Genomic DNA, 18,793 nt, shown 5'->3' on the forward strand with positions numbered 1-18,793 from the left:
AATGTTCAGTGTCCTTGAAAAGCTGCCATGTTTTAATGCACCGAGCATTGATTCAGTTGACTCACTCGTCTAACTGCAAAAGTAATTTGCTGTTACAATTGATTGCTCATGTTTTGGAACTAGGCATTTAGCCTGAATGCAGATTGGCGGAAATTAGGTGTCAGATTAAAACAGGACGTTTCTGCTATTGTTTTGTCTGCTTGCTTCAGGAAACCAAATGATTGTGACATAGGGACATCAAATCACATTGCTTCAACATCGCCATCAATGATGGGCCAGTTGTGAAAGCCAGATTATCATTCTTGGGGCACTTCAAACAAGGATTAATTCAAGTGATGGCCGATCAGATGTTTCTGCTGACAAATACCCAGGAGCTTAGATACTACCCTGAGGACACAAAGTGATCCACCTGTCAGCCATTCAAAACAACACGCAGCAGACAATGAAAAAAATCAGAGTTGTGTCTGTTTTCCCCTGCCTTCCATTCTGACAGTGGACAGTGAAGAGAGTTTTCCCTGGGAGGCCGTTCCCCACATCAGGAAGGGATTGCTGTCCAAACCATCACTGCCCACGTAAAGACTGCTTTGATATTCACAACGATGGATTAGAGATAAACATTCAGCATTTTAGAAAATTTGATTAATTTACAGTTTTAAATAGAAGGTGCAGAAAGTGATGTGATGTCCATCCAGGAAGAGCCAAGAGCAGAGGTTGCAACGTACAACACCATTCAGCACCATTTTTTTTGTGATGAGTCAAAGCTCTTGCTAGAGCAAATGGACAGAAACCGAGCTGCTGGTGAAAACAAAGTATTTTCTGGACTCAGAGAAGCTAAAACCTCAAAAAGTATAGAACTCATCTCAGCCAGTTCATTTACGGTGGGCCTTCAAGACATATAGCATATTCACCAAGCAGCCAGAGTGCAAGGGAAACATCCAACGAGAGACAGACACAGACTGAATCAAAAGCGAAGTCTGTACAGGAGAGGTCGGCTCATTGGAAAAAAACTTATCCATGGGACAGCTGCACTGGCATGGAGCAGAAAGCCTTCAAAAATTCAAGTAGAACAAGACCACTGATTGTCATACGGCTAATGCCATCTCCAAACAGCACTTTCTTCAAATCCATGTCTTCATCCTTACCTGGAAATATTAACATAGTAAGTTCTGACAACAATAATGGGGGAGTTTTAGCTTGTCAAAAATCAGCATTAATGGGCTGATAATTCTCTGAAAATGAGTCTGGTAGTCTAATTGCTTCACTTAATGTCAATTCTATGTGTATTGCCATTTATAGAGGGGCATACTGTTAAGAGACCAAAACACAAAAGTGGGTAGGCTCCTTTCAATATGCCAATCAGCATCCTTTAACACACATGACAGCCCAATTTCCATTTTAGGATAACCTTGGTTGATGCACTCCCTCTCTGAGATTTCAACTTCCCCCACTCCACCCAGACTTCCATCATTACCATCCATTCGGGATGAGCCGTTCGCTGGGTAGAGGACATAGATTTAAGGTGAGAGAGGAGAGATGCAAAAGTATCCGGGGGGCATTTTTTTCACACAGACGGTGGTGACTGTCTGGAACAAGCTGCCAGAGATAGTAGTAGAGGCGGGTACAGTTTTGTCTTTTCAAAAGCATTTAGATAGTTACATGGATACGATGGGTGTAGAGGGATATGGGCCAAATGCGTGCAATTGGGATTAGCTTAGGAGTTTTAAAAAAAGGGTGGCGTGGACAATTTGGGCCGAAGGGCCTGTTTCCACGCTGTAAACCTCTATGACTGGTTATGCAATGTCTGGTTAAGCAATGTCTCAATGAGCAGACTGTCCATGCTGCATTGGAATTAAAATTGACTCTGTGGAGAAAATCCATCATTGGTGAAAGCACAAAATAAGCACTAGTGGATTGGATGCACACCACTGCCTTTTTTTCTTATCCACTGTCTGAATGTTGAATAAATTCAATAAAACCATGCCTGTCAATATTTAAAATGGCAGGTATTTATAGCATAATTACAAAAGATTAAAGATTCTTATTTGAAAAGATAACAAAAAAACAGAAAAATTCTATTTGTCCCAGTGCTATTGTATTCCATGATAGTATATTCCTTTCCTGCCTTCTCCCAAAAACGTTTTCTACTTTGCTTAATCCCCCTGGCTATGCATATATTTCTACAGACAGAATCTTTTCAATACCTATTGAGCTATTTTGTAATGCCCAAGCTCTGATTTATTCAGTTATATCACAACTGTAGACCCAATGAGTGAACTGTGCATCGTTCCTACGTTAATAATGCTTACTCATGTGGATGGATTTGTTACAGATTTAGAAACATTTATCATTTTAAACCCTTTCCAAATGACCTTCTCAAAGTGTGCGTGAGTATCTTTACAAAGCCTTCAGTATTTTCCTAATTTAATTTTCCTTCAGGTTCCAGCTGCCAAAATGGAGAAAATAAGGTATGTTAATCTGTTGCTAATTTTAGCACTTCATACCTAAGCAGATAATTATAATTGAAAATATCTCGATGGAATAAAGTTATAGTCACATAATGTTTAAGGGAGGTGACAGGGTAAAAGCATAATTTAGAACTTGGCTTCTTTCCCTACTGCTGTTAATTATGAAGTGTTCAGGTTGTGCTGACTTTCCAATCCCAGCATCTTAAATTACTAACCTGGAAGCAGAATTTTTAAACTTTCATGGATATTCACAATTGCTATATATTCAAATCATAATTTAGATTTTTGTTTAAGTATCAACTTTAATGTTTAGAGTATTGAATTTCCTTAACTTTTTTCCTTCAATGCAAATGTCATATTTAGTGTTTCTTGATAAATGAACAAAGGTCTCCTGAGGTTTGAAAAAAATATTTCAAAGGTAGCTGATAAGTGCGCAGTCTGTTGCATGCTTTTATTAATTTGCTCTAAATGTGTGGATAAAATTCACAATTGAATTGAATTGAAAATAAGTGAGCATGATGGATGGCTTTCAGAATTTTAGATGATAAACCCGACAGCTGGGATTTTCAGTTCCATAGTACTGAGGCAAAGCATTGTTTGCTCTTGAGAACAGAGTTTGTGCCAGTTACCAGAAGGCTGTGAGGAAACGCTAAGGTGATACAACGTCAAGATACCCAGTCTGTATCATGCAGGTCCATGCAGCAAAATTGGAAGGAGAGTGTTGGTATGAAGGGTGGATGGGAAATAGAGGGGAGGGAAGAGGGATAGAGGCCTCATGGTCACGCCATCAGAAGCATGCTCATTATGGCAATTGGCAGAAAAAGAGTGTGTTGAGAAAGAGATTAAAACGCAGTCATCCTGAATGATGCCAGATGTTACGGGTTCTGTTGCAGTCAACCCCATGATGCTGGCAGTCATCTCCTCCATAAGGTTCAGAAGTTTCGGGCTTCCTTTATCCCTTTTGGTTATCCCCTTTGGTCATTGCCATCATGTCTTACCAGATGTCAGTGATTGTGTAGCGTTAAGTTTGGGTGATATACACACCACTGCAGAATATCTGGAGGGATGTGAAGGCAGCGAGCAGCTGATGTGACACTGGCAGCATTGCCAGATGAGAAAGAATTGTCTGGATGTGTTCCCTGAGTCATGAGTGCCAGAATGTGTTGCTACCAGATTAATGGGTAGGAGGGCATGATTGAGAGATAAGAGTGGTTGGCGGTACAGTACACAGGAGATGTCAGGTGAAGATCCATTCAGTGATGTTGACCACCTGAATGAGATCATTACACTTCTTGTGATACTGCTGACAGGTGCATGGGTACAGATTCCAAAAGCTGATATTCTATCCGAGGGTGGATTGAAGGCCTCCTGACTCCCACCTTTCTGTGGAACCTCACCATCTCTCCCCTTCCAAACATCACCACTAACCTGTGCTGTATCTGTGACTCTGAAACCCTCTCTCTGCCTCAGCGATCCATTTTCCATGTTTTAAATTCCAACAACACTGTTCAGCACCGTTCCTTTAAGAGGGAGATACTGCCTTTAAGAAAAACACACTTATTGCACTCCATTTCCTTAATACAACGCTGTTTGCAAAGGCACCTGCAAGTAAAAAACCTACCTAGTCTCATTCTACAATTAGATAAATGAGATGGGAGCATTAAGTTTTCCTGATGCCCACCTCTAGTGGATCCAGCATATGGTTGCGAGTTACAATTCCCTGCTCAAAGAGCAGGACAAGATGAAATTTTACTTCATTAATCTCTAGCTATCAATTATTGGACACAAATATCTAATTTAATGAAATGTAGCAGTATAATTGTTTATTCAATGGAAAGAAAAACAAGTTCTTTAAATTTTCACCAAATTATACAATCACTGGCAAACACAGAAGAGGAACTGGTTGGCATTGATCTATGTCTTATTTACAAATTATGCTGAGATATTATCAGGGAAGTCCTGTTGATAGACAGTCCCATTTAAAAGAAAGGAAACGCAAAGGATATCTTTGCTGCTTATGGATTGACTTTTAAGTTTTTAAAATTTTTCTAAAAAGTGAATATTGATATGTAAATATACCACACTGCTGCAGCATTATTGTGCATATCATGCTTATAATATACAGATTTCCAGAAATGATGCTGGGTTTTATTAAATTAGCTTTGTTAATTTTTCCTTAATAGAAAAGGGTAGGAAATAAGGCAAATAAAGGACAGGTCCAATACACATTTGATTGATGAATCTGAATGGATTAAGCTGATGGTACGGGTTCTAATAAACTCCAGCAATCAACAAAGAGGTACTGTAGATATATGACCAATATTGGAGGTGTGGGTCATGAGATGAAAGAAGGTGAAGTCTGCAAGCATTGTTTGTTCTGATGGCAGCAGACCATGAAGGCAGTTCACCACCTCCTTCTCAAGGGCAAGTGGAGTGGGCAATCAAAGTGCTAGCTTAGCCAACAACACATTATCTATGAAACGATAACTAAAAGTGTAGGCTGAAAATATGTTCAGAACTCACATCCCACCACTGTAACTTCATTGAAATGCAGCGGAAACCCTTTATAAGAAAATCTCAGATTGTTGTGTAGCTCTAAGAGGCAATAATCCAATATATTTCTTTTCAGATAATGTGCCATAAGAAGATAGGAATATTGACATTACAGAAAAAATTACAAATTAGCAAATTGAATGCAGGATGGAATAAAAATATTTCAAATGAGGCAAAATTGTATATAAACATATGCAAAATAGAGTATGCAAAGATTTAATAACAAGTTTCCACATCAGGGAATTACAGCAAACAGTTGTTCCTTTTAACTCTAAAATCTTGTGGAACCTAAAACAAAGCTTTTAGACCCGTAGAGACACAGTGTCATGGAATTTCAGGGACTATAGCCACCAGTATTAATATTCTACAATTCAGTGAGTGACTTTCTTATCTGCTTCCTAATAGTAAACTCTGAAGACCTTGAAGTGAGTTTTATGTTATTTCTTTCAGTATGGCTCGAAGGAGACATTTTTCTGCATTTATTTGACATGGGACCAAAAGGTATTTGAAGTGGCGCGGGGGCACAGTGGTTAGCACTGTTTCCTCACAGCGCCAGGGACCTGAGTTCAATTCCAACCTCAGGTCACTGTCTCATTCTCCCTGTGTCTGCTCTGGTTTCCTCCCATTGCCCAAAGATGTGCGGATTAGGTTAATTGTCCATGCTAGTGTCAGGGTAATTAGTAGGCTAATTATGTGGGGTTATGAGAATGGACCTGGGTGGGATTGTGATTGATACAGACTGAATGGGTCAAATGGCCTCCTTCTCTACTGTAGGAATTCTATGATTCTATAACATTCAATACAAAGCACAATTGATTTTCAGTAAAAGTTGCAGCTAAGGAACAGAGTTTTGTTAGCCTAAATAATGCAATGTGATAATAATAATATAGCGGATAAAGCTCCGGGGCCTGATGGTATTTATCCCAGGCTGCTTAGGGAGGCGAAAGATGAAATTGCTGGGCCTCTGGCGCACATCTTTGTCTCTTCTTTGGACACAGGTGAGGTCCCAGAAGACTGGAGGGTAGCAAATGTGGTCCCGTTGTTCAAAAAAGGTAGTAGGGATAACCCTGGGAATTATAGGCCAGTGAGTTTGACGTCGGTGGTAGGGAAGTTAATGGAAAAAATACTTAGGGGTAGGATGTATGAGCATTTGGAGCGTTGCGATCTGATTAGGGATACGCAACATGGCTTTGTTAGAGGGAGGTCTTGCCTTACGAATCTGATGGAATTCTTTGAGGAGGTGACAAAAACGGTTGACGATGGGAGAGCCGTTGATGTCATCTACATGGATTTCAGTAAGGCGTTTGACAAAGTCCCTCACGGTAGGCTGGTAGAAAAGGTTAAGGCGCATGGGATACGAGGCCAGGTAGTTAGGTGGATTGAGAACTGGTTGGGAAATAGGAGACAGAGGGTAGTTGTGGAGGGTACCTTGTCGGGCTGGAGGCCAGTGACCAGTGGTGTGCCGCAGGGCTCGGTACTGGGACCTCTCCTCTTTGTAGTCTACATAAATGACTTAGAAGAGGGAGTAGGTGGTGTGATCAGCAAGTTTGCTGATGACACCAAGATGGCAGGGTTGGCGGGTACAGAGCTGGATTGTCAGGTGATACAACAGGATATAGATAGGTTGGTGCAGTGGGCAGATAGGTGGCAGATGGCATTTAATCCTGACAAATGCGAGGTGATGCATTTTGGAAGGAATAATGCAGAGAGGAGTTATGTGATAAAAGGTAGGCCGATTAGGAGTATAGATGTACAGAGAGACCTGGGAGTGCAGGTCCACAAATCCATGAAGGTTGTGTCACAAGTGGAGAACGTTGTTAGGAAGGCTTATGGGATGTTAGCCTTTATAGGAAGGGGCTTAGAGTATAAAAGCTGCCGTCTAATGCTTCAGTTATACAGAACGTTGGTTAGACCGCATTTGGAGTACTGCGTCCAGTTCTGGTCACCTTATTACCGGAAGGACGTGGAGTCTCTGGAAAGGGTGCAGAGGAGGTTTACCAGGATGTTGCCTGGCATGGGGGGACTGGGTTACGAGGAGAGACTGAAGAGACTGGGGCTATTCTCCTTGGAAAGAAGGAGATTGAGAGGGGACATGATAGAGGTATATAAGATACTGAAGGGAATAGATAGAGTTAATAGTGAGAGACTGCTCCCTAGACTGGGTACGAACACAAGAGGTCATCAATTAAGGGTGAGGGGGGGGAGGTATAATTTGGAGGTAAGAGGAAGGTTCTTTACACAGAGAGTTGTGGGGGTCTGGAATGCGCTACCGAGTAGGGTGGTGGAGGCAGGCACGTTGGACTCGTTTAAGATGCAGTTAGATAGGCATATGAGTGAAACGGGAATGGAGGGATATGGTAGGGGCTATTAAATAGGGTAAACCTCGGGAGACACCGGAAGGGCAGGCTGTATAACTAATATGTTTTGTCTTTATTCCACAGGTGGAGGTCCACCTCGTGTCAAGCGAGGGGCATGCACACGGCAGGTTGTGCGTGGGCTGCTCTTGGAAGTCCAGGAGTGGCCTAGTACTTCATGTCGGTGTGTGTGCTTGATCCTGGACCGATAGACGGGCACCGCAACAGCTCAGTGACTAGCACTGCTAGCTGTGCAGATACATGGATTTGGGCCTGTGTCTGTGGGAGTTTGCGCATTCTCCCTGTGGTTGCGTGGGTTTCCTCCGGGCGCTCCGGTTTCCTCCCACACCCCAAAGATGTGCTCTTAGGCTAATTGGTTTCCACCAAATTGACACTATTTCTTCCCTGAATCTGACTGAGTAGGGTCCCATTCGTAGACATGCAGGGTAGAATAGGTGTAGGGCGATGCGGCGGCGCGGGCTCGTTGGGCCGAAGGGCCTGTTTCCCGTGCTGGGTTGTTCTTTGTTCTTTGTTAATATATTACTATTAATAATAGTATTAATAATGCTCTGGACACACACAACCACTATGACAACGTGACCAAAAGAATGCAAAAGTTTTAAGCTGAAAAGCATTTGGATATGAAAGTAGATAAGAAACAATGTGACCTTTGTCAGTTATGAATAAAACAGAATTCTGGATTTAATTCCATCAAAATTAAATGCTAAATAGTAGAAAGGGGTGGAGGGGTCACACAACATAAGGTTAATGAGAAAGAAACAAGGCAGTAGTATAGGATAGTGATATGGGAATTGATAAGCAGAGTATATCAGGAAGGGGCAGAGCATAGAAACAAGAGTGCAGAACAATTAGGAAAGAGTAGAGAAAATGATGAAAAGACAGAATTAAAGGCTTTTTAACTGAAGTTATAAATGCTGCGCACAAAGATAGATGAATTGATAGCTCAAATGAGTTCCCGGACACACGTCGCGAGGGGGATTGAATATAAAAGTAGGGAGGTCTTGCTGCAGCTGTATAGGGCATTGGTGAGGCCGCAGCTGGAGTACTGTGTGCAGTTTTGGTCGCTGCACTTACGCAAGGATATTTTGGCCTTGGAGGGAGTGCAGAGGAGGTTTACTAGGCTGATACCGGAGTCGAGGGGGTTGAGCTATGAGGAGAGGCTGAATAAACTAGGCTTGTACTTGTTAGAGTTTAGAAGAATGAGGGGAGATCTCATTGAGACATATAAGATGATGAATGGGATGGATAGGATAGAGGTGGAGAGACTCTTCCCGCTCAGAAAGGACAGTAGGACTAGGGGGCACAGCCTCAAGATAAAGGGGGGGACGGTTTAGAACGGAGTTGAGGAGGAACTTCTTCACTCAAAGGGTGGTGAATCTCTGGAATTCTCTGCCCGCTGAAGTGGTGGAGGCTGCCTCGCTAAATATTTTTAAGACGCGGGTTGATGGGCTTTTGATAAGCGAGGGGATTAAGGGTTATGGGGAAAGGGCGGGAATGTGGAACTGAGCCACGACAGATCAGCCATGATCTTATTGAATGGCGGGGCAGGCTCGAAGGGCTAGATGGCCTACTCCTGCTCCTATTTCTTATGTTCTTATGAAGTAAGTTGCCATGATAGCTATTGTGGAGATGCAGTTGCAATGTGACCAAGGCTAGGAACTCAATATTTTAAAATAGTTGACATTTTGGAAAGGTGTAAAACCAGGAAAAGGAGGTCAGCTAATTCTATTAACAGAGGATAATGCATAATGAGACTTGGCTGAGAGCCCAGACTCCCATAAAAAGTTTTATGTTATTGACACAGCTGGGGAAAAGGGAAAACTTAGCCTGATTGGCAGCTTATGTTACAATAAACTCAGTGGATCACTGTTTATTTGCACATGATAAAAAGGTGTCAAAGGCTAATGGCAGCTGTTGTAGATTCTTTAAAAGCCTGATTAAATGGCACTTCGCAAGGATTGTAGAAACAACATTTTTTTAAAAAGAAAACTGTAAGTGCATTTTTCAGTCCTTCTGCAATTACTACAGGGTTCACTGGTTCTGTACATAGTGCATTATGGATGAATGGACATGGACATGGAAATGAAATGAGTTAGCATGGGGCAGGGTGTGGGGGGGTGTGGGCAGAGGGCATGCATTGTCATGGATGGGACATGGGTAAGGCCTTCTGACCTTACCTTTCAAAAGATTCCCAAATCCAAATTATGATTCCTGAATCCTCTGGTGGGCTATGAACCATGAGTCATACAGAAGCTAGTGCTACTTCACAAGTAGAGCTGGCAATTTTCTCATGCCATTGAAAATTGAGGGCACCAGGAATGGGGGCAGAAATCCTAGAATCAGGTCCTGTCTATCATTTTTAAATCTCCCACCTCCTTTCCTACATGATTGCTGGCATGGAAATCTGAGCCAAAGTGTTTGGAAAGGGATAAAGGCAAAACACTGCAGGTGCTGGAATCTGAAACAAAAACAGAAAATGCTGGAAAGTCTCAGCAGGTCATAGAATATAGAACATAGAACATTACAGTGCAGTACAGGCCCATCAGCCCTCGATGTTTCATGGACTTGTGAAACCAGTCTAAAGCCCATCTAACCTACTCTATTCCAACATCATCCTTATGTTTATCCAATGACCATTTAAATGCTCTTAATGTTGGTGAGTCCACTACTGTTGCAGGCAGAGCATTCCATGCCCTTACTACTTTCTGAGTAAAGAACCTACCTCTGACATCTGTCCTTTATCTATCACCCCTCAATTTAAAGATATGTCCCCTTGTGCTAGCCATCTCCATCTGAGGAAAAAGACTCTCAATGTCCACCCTATCTAATCCTCTGATCATCTTATATGCTTCTATTAACCTTCTTCCCTCTAATGAAAACAGCCTCAAGTCCCTTAGCCTTTCCTCGTAAGAGCTTCATCATACCAGGCAACATCCTGGTAAATCTCCTCTGCATCCTTTCCAATGCTTTCACATCCTTCCTATAATGCAGCGACCAGAACTGTACGCAATATTCCAAGTGCGGCCACACCAGAGTTTTGTACAGCTGCAACATGACCTCATGGCTCCGAAACGCAAATCCCCTACCAATAAAAGCTAACACACTGTACAGCTTCTTAACAACCTTATCAACCTGGGTGCCAACTTTCAGGGATCTATGCACATGGACACGAAGATCTCTCTGCTCACCCACACTACCAAGTATCTTACCATTAGCCCAGTAGTCTGTATTCCTGTTACTCCTTCCAAAGTGAATGACTTCACACTTTTCCACATTCCATTTGCCACCTTTCAACCCAGCTCTGCAGCTTATCTATGTCCCTCTGTAACCTGCAACATCCTTCTGCACCATCCATAGCTCCACCGACTTTAGCATCATCCGCAAATTTACTAAGCCATACATCTATGCCGTCATCCAGGTAATTTATAAAAATGACAAACAGCAGTGGCCCCAGAACTGATCCTTGTGGTACATTGTTAGTAACTGAACTCCAGGATGAACATTTCTCATCAACCACTACCCTCTGTCTTCTTACAGCTAGCCAATTTCTGATCCAAATCGCTAAATCACCCTCAATCCCATGCCTCCGTATCTTCTGCAATAGCTTACTGTGGGGAACATTTTCAAATGCTTTACTGAAATCCATGTACACCACATCAACTGTGTTACCCTCATCCGTCTCTTTGGTCACCTTCTCAAAGAATTCAATAAGGTTTGTGAGGCACGGCCTATCTTTCACAAAACTGTGTTGACTATCCCTAATCAAATTATTCCTTTCTAGATGATTATAAATCCTATCTCTTATAATCCTTTCCAAAACTTTGCCCATAACAGAAGTAAGGCTCAGTGGTCTATAATTACCAGGGTTGTCTCTACTCCCTTTCTTGAACAAGGAGACAACATTTGCTATCATCTAGTCTTCTGGCACTATTCCTCTAGACAATGACAACCTAAAGATCAAAGCCAAAGGCTCTGCAATCTCCTCCCTAGTGTCCCAGAGAATCTGAGGATAAATCCCATCTGACCCAGGAGACTTAGCAATTCTGGAAAGTACAAAAATAGATAACACTGCCTCCTTATGAACTCAATCCTGTCTAGTCTAATAACCTGTATTTCAGTATTCTCCTCAAAAACATTGTCTTTTTCTTGTGTGAATACTGATGAAAAATATTCATTTATCGCCTCTCCTATCTCTTCGGACTCCATGCACAACTTCCCACTACTGTCCTTGACTGGCCCTAATCTTACCCAAGTCATTCTTTTATTCCTGAGATACATATAGAAAGCTTTAGGGTTTTCCTTGATCCTACCTGCCAAAGACTTCTCACGTCCCCTCCTGGCTCTTCTTAGTTCTCTCTTTAGGTCCTTCCTGGCTAACATGTAACTCTCAAGCCCCCTAACTGAGCCTTCACGTTTCAATTTGACATATGTCTCCTTCTTCCTCTTCACAAGAGATTCAACTTCTTTAGTAAACCACAGTTCCAGTGCTTGACCACTTCCTTCCTGCCTGACAGGTACATATTTATCAAGGTCTGACAGGATCTGTGAAGAGAGAACAGAGCCAACGTTTCAAATCTAAATGACCCTTCGCTAAAGCTGTATCAGATTCAAAGCATTGGCTCTGTTCTGTCTCTGTAGATGCTGTCAGACCTGTTGAGATCTTCCAGCATTTTTTCTATTTGCAAAGGGATATAGACAGGTTAAGTAAGTGGGTAAAACATTTAACAGATAGGGTACAAAAATGAGAGGTTGTCCACTTTAGAGGGAAAAACAGAATATTTGTCTTTGGAATTTTCTACCCCAGAATGGCTGCGTCATTGACTATGTTCCAGGCCAAAGTAGACAGATGTTTGATCTACATGGGAATCAAGGGCTATGGGGAGTGGAGGTGAGAGCAAACAGGCAAATGGAGTGCAGACCACAATCAGATCATCCATGAATGACAGAGCAGGTTTGAGAGTCCATATTGCCAACTCCTGCTCCTATTTCTTATGTTCTTATGAGAATAGAGACAGAAAATAGGAAAGTACAGGCCTGTTAGCTTAACAGCTGTCATAGAGAAATTGCTGGAATCTATTACAGGTTGACTTTCCTTTATCTGAAACCAATGGGGAGGATTGTGTTGCGGTATTCAGATATTTTCAGTTTTCAGAATCTACCATATATACATTAGGCCTAATTCTACTTAAATTACATTAGTCTAAGCCAACGCGACCTATCATCTATGAATATTACTCTCACACCCTTACCTGTTAACATGCTGCTTTGTTAACATAAAAATTAACTGCATAGCTGTTTAGAAAAATTGAGTTTTTGGATGTGGTCAATTTTTGGATGTATGGATGAAGGATTTTTGGTCTGTATTAGGGAAGTTATAGTGGGGGACTTAAAAAATCTTGCTGCAATCAGGCAGAATCAACATGGTTTTATAAAAGAGGAATTATGTTTAACTAATTCATTGAGTTATTTGAGCACAGTGGTTAGCACTGCTACCTCCACAGCGCCAGGGACCCAGGTTCGATTCCAGTCTTGGGTGACTGTGCAGAGTTTGCACCTTCTCTGCGTGAGTTTCTTTTGGGTGCTCCAATTTCCTCTCACACTCCAAAGATGTGCAGGTTAAGTGGATTAGCCATGCTAAATTGCCACCTAGCATCCTAAGATGTGTAGGTTTGGGGAATTATCCATGGTAAATGCATGGGGGTAGGGACTGTGGAAAATGCTCTGTCGAAGAGTAGATGCAGACTCGATGGGCTGAATCCCTACCCCTGCACTGTAGGGATTTTTTGATTCTAGGTAGCAAGCAATGTGGATAAAGGGGAATTCATGGATGTGCTTTACTTTGGTTTCCAGAAAGCATTTGACAAGACGTTATATCGTTTGGAAAATAAGGGCTCAAGGAGTAGGGCAGTAGTGGGCAAGCTGCAGTTTGGAGATTATATGCAGCCTACCTGGTTTCTCAATATAGCCCATGAAACATTTTGTTGACTGTTGCTCACACACAAGACCACATTCCAATAATTTCTCTCTGCATAGCTTTTCTCCACTCCGTATAATTGAAGTTATACGCACATAAAGCGAAGATAAGTGACTGTGACAGCCATGCACTCCTTCTGCATTCAATGTGTAAATATTACTTCTGTTTTCGCAATTTGAAATTGATGACATTTCTATTACTATATAAATGATTAAGCATTTTTCTATAACTCTTTAAAAATATTCAACCTGTATTAAATGCATTTAATCTTATTCATGGGGTCACGGTTAGTGAGCAAACCTGATTTCAATCTTGCTGTCCACTGACATGAAGCAGGGTCACTTTCCTAGCCCCTCACTAGCCTTGGTTGCCCATCTCTAGTGTAGGGAGTAACATATTAGCGGGGATAGAGGATTGGTTAGTTAACAGAAAGCATAAAGTTGAGGTAAATGGGTCTATTTTTGGGTTGGCAAAGTGTAACAAATGGAGTGCCCCAGGGATCAATCTGGAGTCTCAGCTATTTACAATTTATATCAATGATTTGGATGTAGGGACCAAGTTTATAGTTGCTAAATTTGCTGGTGGCACAACGATAGGTACGCAAGTAAGTTGTGAAGAGGACATAAGTGCAGGGGTTTCACTGGGTTGCTCGGCCCATCAATAAACAGAACGAGTCAGTAAAATCGTGAGAGCTGAGAAATCGGGATCATGCTTGAATTCTCAGCACTTAAGACAGCCAATTTCTGGTGAGGTCAGCCTTTCACAGAAAGTGGGTGAGAGGCTGGATAAATTATGGTAATTTGTCTTAATGTTAATTTCTATGGCATTAGCGATCCCAGCGCTCAATTGTCCGGGCTTGATTGCCTTTATGGCTTTGTCAGAAGACATTCTCTGTAGTGAGTAAAGCACCTGCTTCACATGAATGGGGAATAGTCTTGGTGACAGCACTGGAGGCCATTAAGGCCCCCAGGGAGGCCGCGGGCAAGGGGGCTGCCCTTGTGTATTGTCAGCTTGGCACCTTGGTAATGCCCACCAGGTGCCTTGGAATTGCCCACTGGGCAGTGTCTATGGGGGCTATGGGAGGATTTATGAGGTGGGGCCTCTAGGCATGGAGCCTGGAGGGGTGGCTCAATTGGGGTGGGGGGGGGGGGGGCAAGGGGGCCCGCTGCCACCATCGGTGGGGAGGAAGAAAGCACGATTACTCTGGGCAATGGTGGCTCCATTTCTATGCAGTGTCCGGGTTCACAACTGGCCATGAATTCCTGCAATTGGTGGGGGGGTGGGTAGAGAGAAGAACTTGTGAGGATGCTTGCAACGGCAGGGACCTGACAGCTTTCTCTCTCTGTCTCAGATCCCTGCTGTGGAATTGTGCATGTACAGAATCAAAGGTCTGTACATGTGCAATACCTCCCTCTGCAGTTGCTATGTGGCTTATGCAGACACAGAAGTCTGCACATGCGCAATAGCTCCTTCTGCAGGCTGAATGGTGAATTAAGCCTAGCCCACTGCCTGCAGCATCTAGAAATGGTCAAGCCCATATTTTCAATGTCCAAGTCCATAAGATTGGGCATGAAAACCCTCTCATTTTCACACTAGCTGGACACTTAGAATCATTCTTGTAAAATTCCACCCAAGGAGCCTTCAAAGGGACATAGGTTAATTCAGTGAGCTAAATTTGGAAAAATATGAACTTTTGGGAGGAAGAATAGGAAAGCAAAATATTATTTAAATTGAGAGAGAATGCAGAACTTGGTGATACAAGATGGATCTGGGTGTCCTGGTATGTGAATCACATAAAGTTAGTATGCAGGTACAGCAAGTGATTAGAAAGGCAAATGGAGTGTTGTATAATTTATTGCAGGGGGAATGGAATATAAAAGTACTTGCAATAATGATGACCGTGCGATCCATCTGGCTCACTAATGTCTTCCAGTGAAGGAAATCTTCTATCTTTTTCCAGTCTTGTCTGTCTGTGACTTCAGACCCTCAGCAATGTGGTTGACTCTTAACTGCCTGACGAAGCCATTCAGTTTTTCTGCTCACAAGGTAGCTCACTACAACTTTCAAGTGGAATTAGGAAAGGGTAAATAAATTCTGGCCTTGTCAGTGAAGCAATACCCATTTTCTGCAGATTAATAAAAATACATTTTTGCAATTCCTCCTGGAAATGGGAATACTGCAAACTTTCATATCTAGACTCACAACTCATCACAGTACCATTACTACCAGCAAGGAACTAATTTTGTGATGCTTCGATTACCAACATTTTCTATAAATTTCACAACATTCATTCATATCTGAAACTTTAATTGGCTATCACTAGTGCAGATGTAAACACTTGCATGAGATGAATCATATTATACTCTTTGCATTTATTTTCCTAAATAAATCAATTGCATCACAGCAAACTATTCAAATATTGTTGCAATCTGGGATTTTTGGAGAAGTATTTACAGGTATTCCCTGTAAGTGGACATTATTCAGAACAATCTAGAAGTTTTATCTTTTCACCAATCTATCATTGCAGTGTGATCCATAGGATTAATCCTATTATGAATTCTTGAAGAACAGAATAAGCATGACTCTTGATTGAGAGTGCCCACTTCCTCCCCACTCCAGCCCCACATCCTCCTCTCCAGCAAGGGAACATTGCTGTTGTATTCCCCTCACCTTCACTGTTATTTTTCCTATGCTACTGCTCCGTCTGCCACCCACTGCCTGCCTCCCCCTCCTTCCCAATCCCTCCGGCCACGTTAGTTTTGTCATTCGCTTCCCATACCTTCTGTTGTTCTTCTTCCGTACCAGCAGCCCAACCTCCACCCCCCTGTTGCTGATACTGGCACCAAGCATGTGTCAAACTCTGTCTATCAAACTAACAAACAACCAGTTAGAAATGTGCAGACAGGCAAAAACTATTATAGATGTGGAAATCGAAATTTTCTATCAGTAAAGCTGCAGGAAAGATCCGGGCGGTGATAACATGTTCGAAGGTTAGATTTTCCTGAGTGGTTAGAAATGGGTGATTCTGAAACATGGATGTCAGCGAAACTTGGAAATGCGATGACAAGAATTTTTTTTCTCGTTTCAGTTATTCACGAAAGCAGAACGAGCAGTTACAGAAATATCAGCTCAAGCTGCAGGAGTCAGAATCTGACACAACCCGTCTGTACCTGGAGACAGAACTTCAGCAGGCACAGGAGGAGCTGAAAGACTTGACAGAAAAATTGCACAGGTTTATTTTCAGAGAAACCAGTCTTAGAAACAAATTAATCATTTGATTGGACTTCAAAGCACTTTCAACTCTATATTTTAAACAGGAGACACATTCCTGTGAAACGGCTTCCATTTTACCACTTTGAGTAAAACAAAATGGCTATTGTTTCCCAAAGCAGCAATGACCACAATTTAATTTTAACCGGTCGCTTATTGTTCTGATGTACTTTTAAGCAGGGATTGTTACATATCTGGAGCTTGCTGTGACAGTGTTAATGTCGTGATCATGTGAGTGACGGTCATTACTGTCTTAAACCAACATAATTTGGTCCCAGCTCACAATTTGTACTAGCATGAACTGTATTCCATTTGGACCACGATAGCAAACACTGAGCTAGAAATTGGTTCATGCCAGCACACGCTGGGTAGAGGGAACAATTCCTACACTGGAATGGGCAGGCACAACTGACACCCAATGATGGGGAAATGATTGGAAGGGAGGGTGGCAATAAGAGGTAAGGGTGTTTGGGAGGGAGAGGAGATGATCTGGAGGGTCAGATGGACAAATAGTGTGGACAAATTTCAAGGCCATTACCTTTTTAAAAAAAGTCAATTGGATTTGAATAACATAGTGCAATGTAGCACCAATTATGCTGCTTTCGCTTTTTTGTCTTAAGATAATATATGGTCATAACATTGAGATTAAGGACTGTACAATTTCTCTGGCAAAAATGTCAGTATGATTACAAAATATGATTCCCCATTCGGTATCCTTGCCAACTTTTGCTGGTAAATTATTGGCAAGAGAAATGGTACAATAATGGCTTTTGAATGCCATTGACTTGTAGCCTTATTACTAATTCCAAACATCTTATGTGTGCACTGTGCACTTACTTGAACTTCCATGGTGGAACTTCTTCCCATTAAGCATCTGGTTTATTCATTTTCTTCCCAAATCAAGGTGATTCACAGGGCGGGCTGGATTTCTGTCAAAGAATGATTAACCTCTACTACCATCCCCACTTTTTACAAGTGTATGAAACATGACTCTGTCATGGTTTCCTTCCTTGAAATATGTCCCATAAACTTATAATGCAGCACTCAACTTTAAATGGGTCAGAATGTGGAAGTTGTTGGCAATATACACGGCAAGCTTGAATTTCAGAGAAAATCAATCATCCGATGGCACCCGCTGCAGAGATCAGGAGTACTTTTTTTGAAAAAGATAACTGTTGCTGAAAATGAGCTATGTTGGCTAATTTTACGGTGTTTGCATGACAAGGTGCTGAATCAGTTGTAGATTTGAGGGTTTCACAAAGCTCCAAGTTGCATCATGCAAACGTTCCTGAAAGGCTATTGCAGGACAAAATCATATGATAAAATGACCCATATTATTTTGTAACAGAGTAACATGTATGGCTATAAATGGAAACAAAGTAAAAAGCAATAATAAGTAAATGCTTCAATACTATATAGCGCAACATTCATGGACAAAATCTTGCCAAGACACGGCAGAATGTTGGTTTTGGCACAAGAAATGGAATATTTCCAGCTGACGATGCTGGCATGTCTTTGGGCCAAATCTTTTGCCTCATTTTTATGCCACGAATTTCATGACATTCCAGCAGCATGTTCCCTCTGATTCTAAAGGTGTCATTACTGCAGTGCACCAAAGCTAACATTGCGAGATTGGTGTCCACAGTAGAGACCTTGGTGTGGAACTTGCACTCCATGATAGGACATATCCACTCCCTGGTGCAGGGCTGGAACTCCATGGTGCAGGCACTGGTGAGAATCCATGCATGTCAGCGCCAGAGGATGGCAGGGCTTCTGGATCTCACTCCAGCAGCTCTCCATCCTATGGAGGAGCACAGAGGCACCAGGAACTCAAAGGGAAGAGAATCAGCAGGAGTTCAGCCCTGGGCCCAACAGCGAGGGGACCATGGACATCTCCAGCCCATCTGACACCTGCTCCCACCTTACTCCCCCCACCGCCTCTTACCCCCAACTTGTGAGCGACACATCTCCGGCCCATGACACGGAGGGGCAGCAGTCAAACATCTGTGCTGCCCGAAAGCAAATCTGAACCCTCTAGTCCCAGCCCCCCAGCAGACACCCGACAAGGCCATCTCAGGAAAAAAGGTGTGGAAGTCAGCAGACTACTTCAACCTCACTTGTAGCTCCTGGGGGTATATCTCGAAGTAGTGGGAGGG

The 18,793-nt window shown here is 42.3% G+C and overlaps 1 protein-coding gene across 3 annotated transcripts in view; it reads left to right on the plus strand.

Annotated features, from left to right (window-relative positions):
- Positions 1-247: 247 nt before the first annotated feature.
- Positions 248-18,793, plus strand: part of LOC145352232 (brain-enriched guanylate kinase-associated protein-like) — a 38,437-nt gene continuing 19,891 nt past the window's right edge. For 2 of the 3 annotated variants that reach the window (XM_080201972.1, XM_080201973.1), the window contains exons 1-3: positions 248-1,159; positions 2,437-2,465; positions 16,456-16,599. In XM_080201972.1, coding sequence (XP_080058098.1) covers positions 1,034-1,159; positions 2,437-2,465; positions 16,456-16,599 — 299 coding nt within the window. In that variant the 5' untranslated portion in view covers positions 248-1,033. Of the gene's footprint in view, positions 1,160-1,445; positions 1,520-2,436; positions 2,466-16,455; positions 16,600-18,793 lie in introns of those variants that run through there. The other variant, XM_080201974.1, reaches the window with a different exon arrangement.

The sequence above is a fragment of the Carcharhinus amblyrhynchos genome, chromosome 14 (assembly GCF_965287045.1).
Source record: "Carcharhinus amblyrhynchos chromosome 14, sCarAmb.v2.hapA, whole genome shotgun sequence".
Classification (NCBI taxonomy): Eukaryota; Metazoa; Chordata; class Chondrichthyes; order Carcharhiniformes; family Carcharhinidae; genus Carcharhinus; species Carcharhinus amblyrhynchos.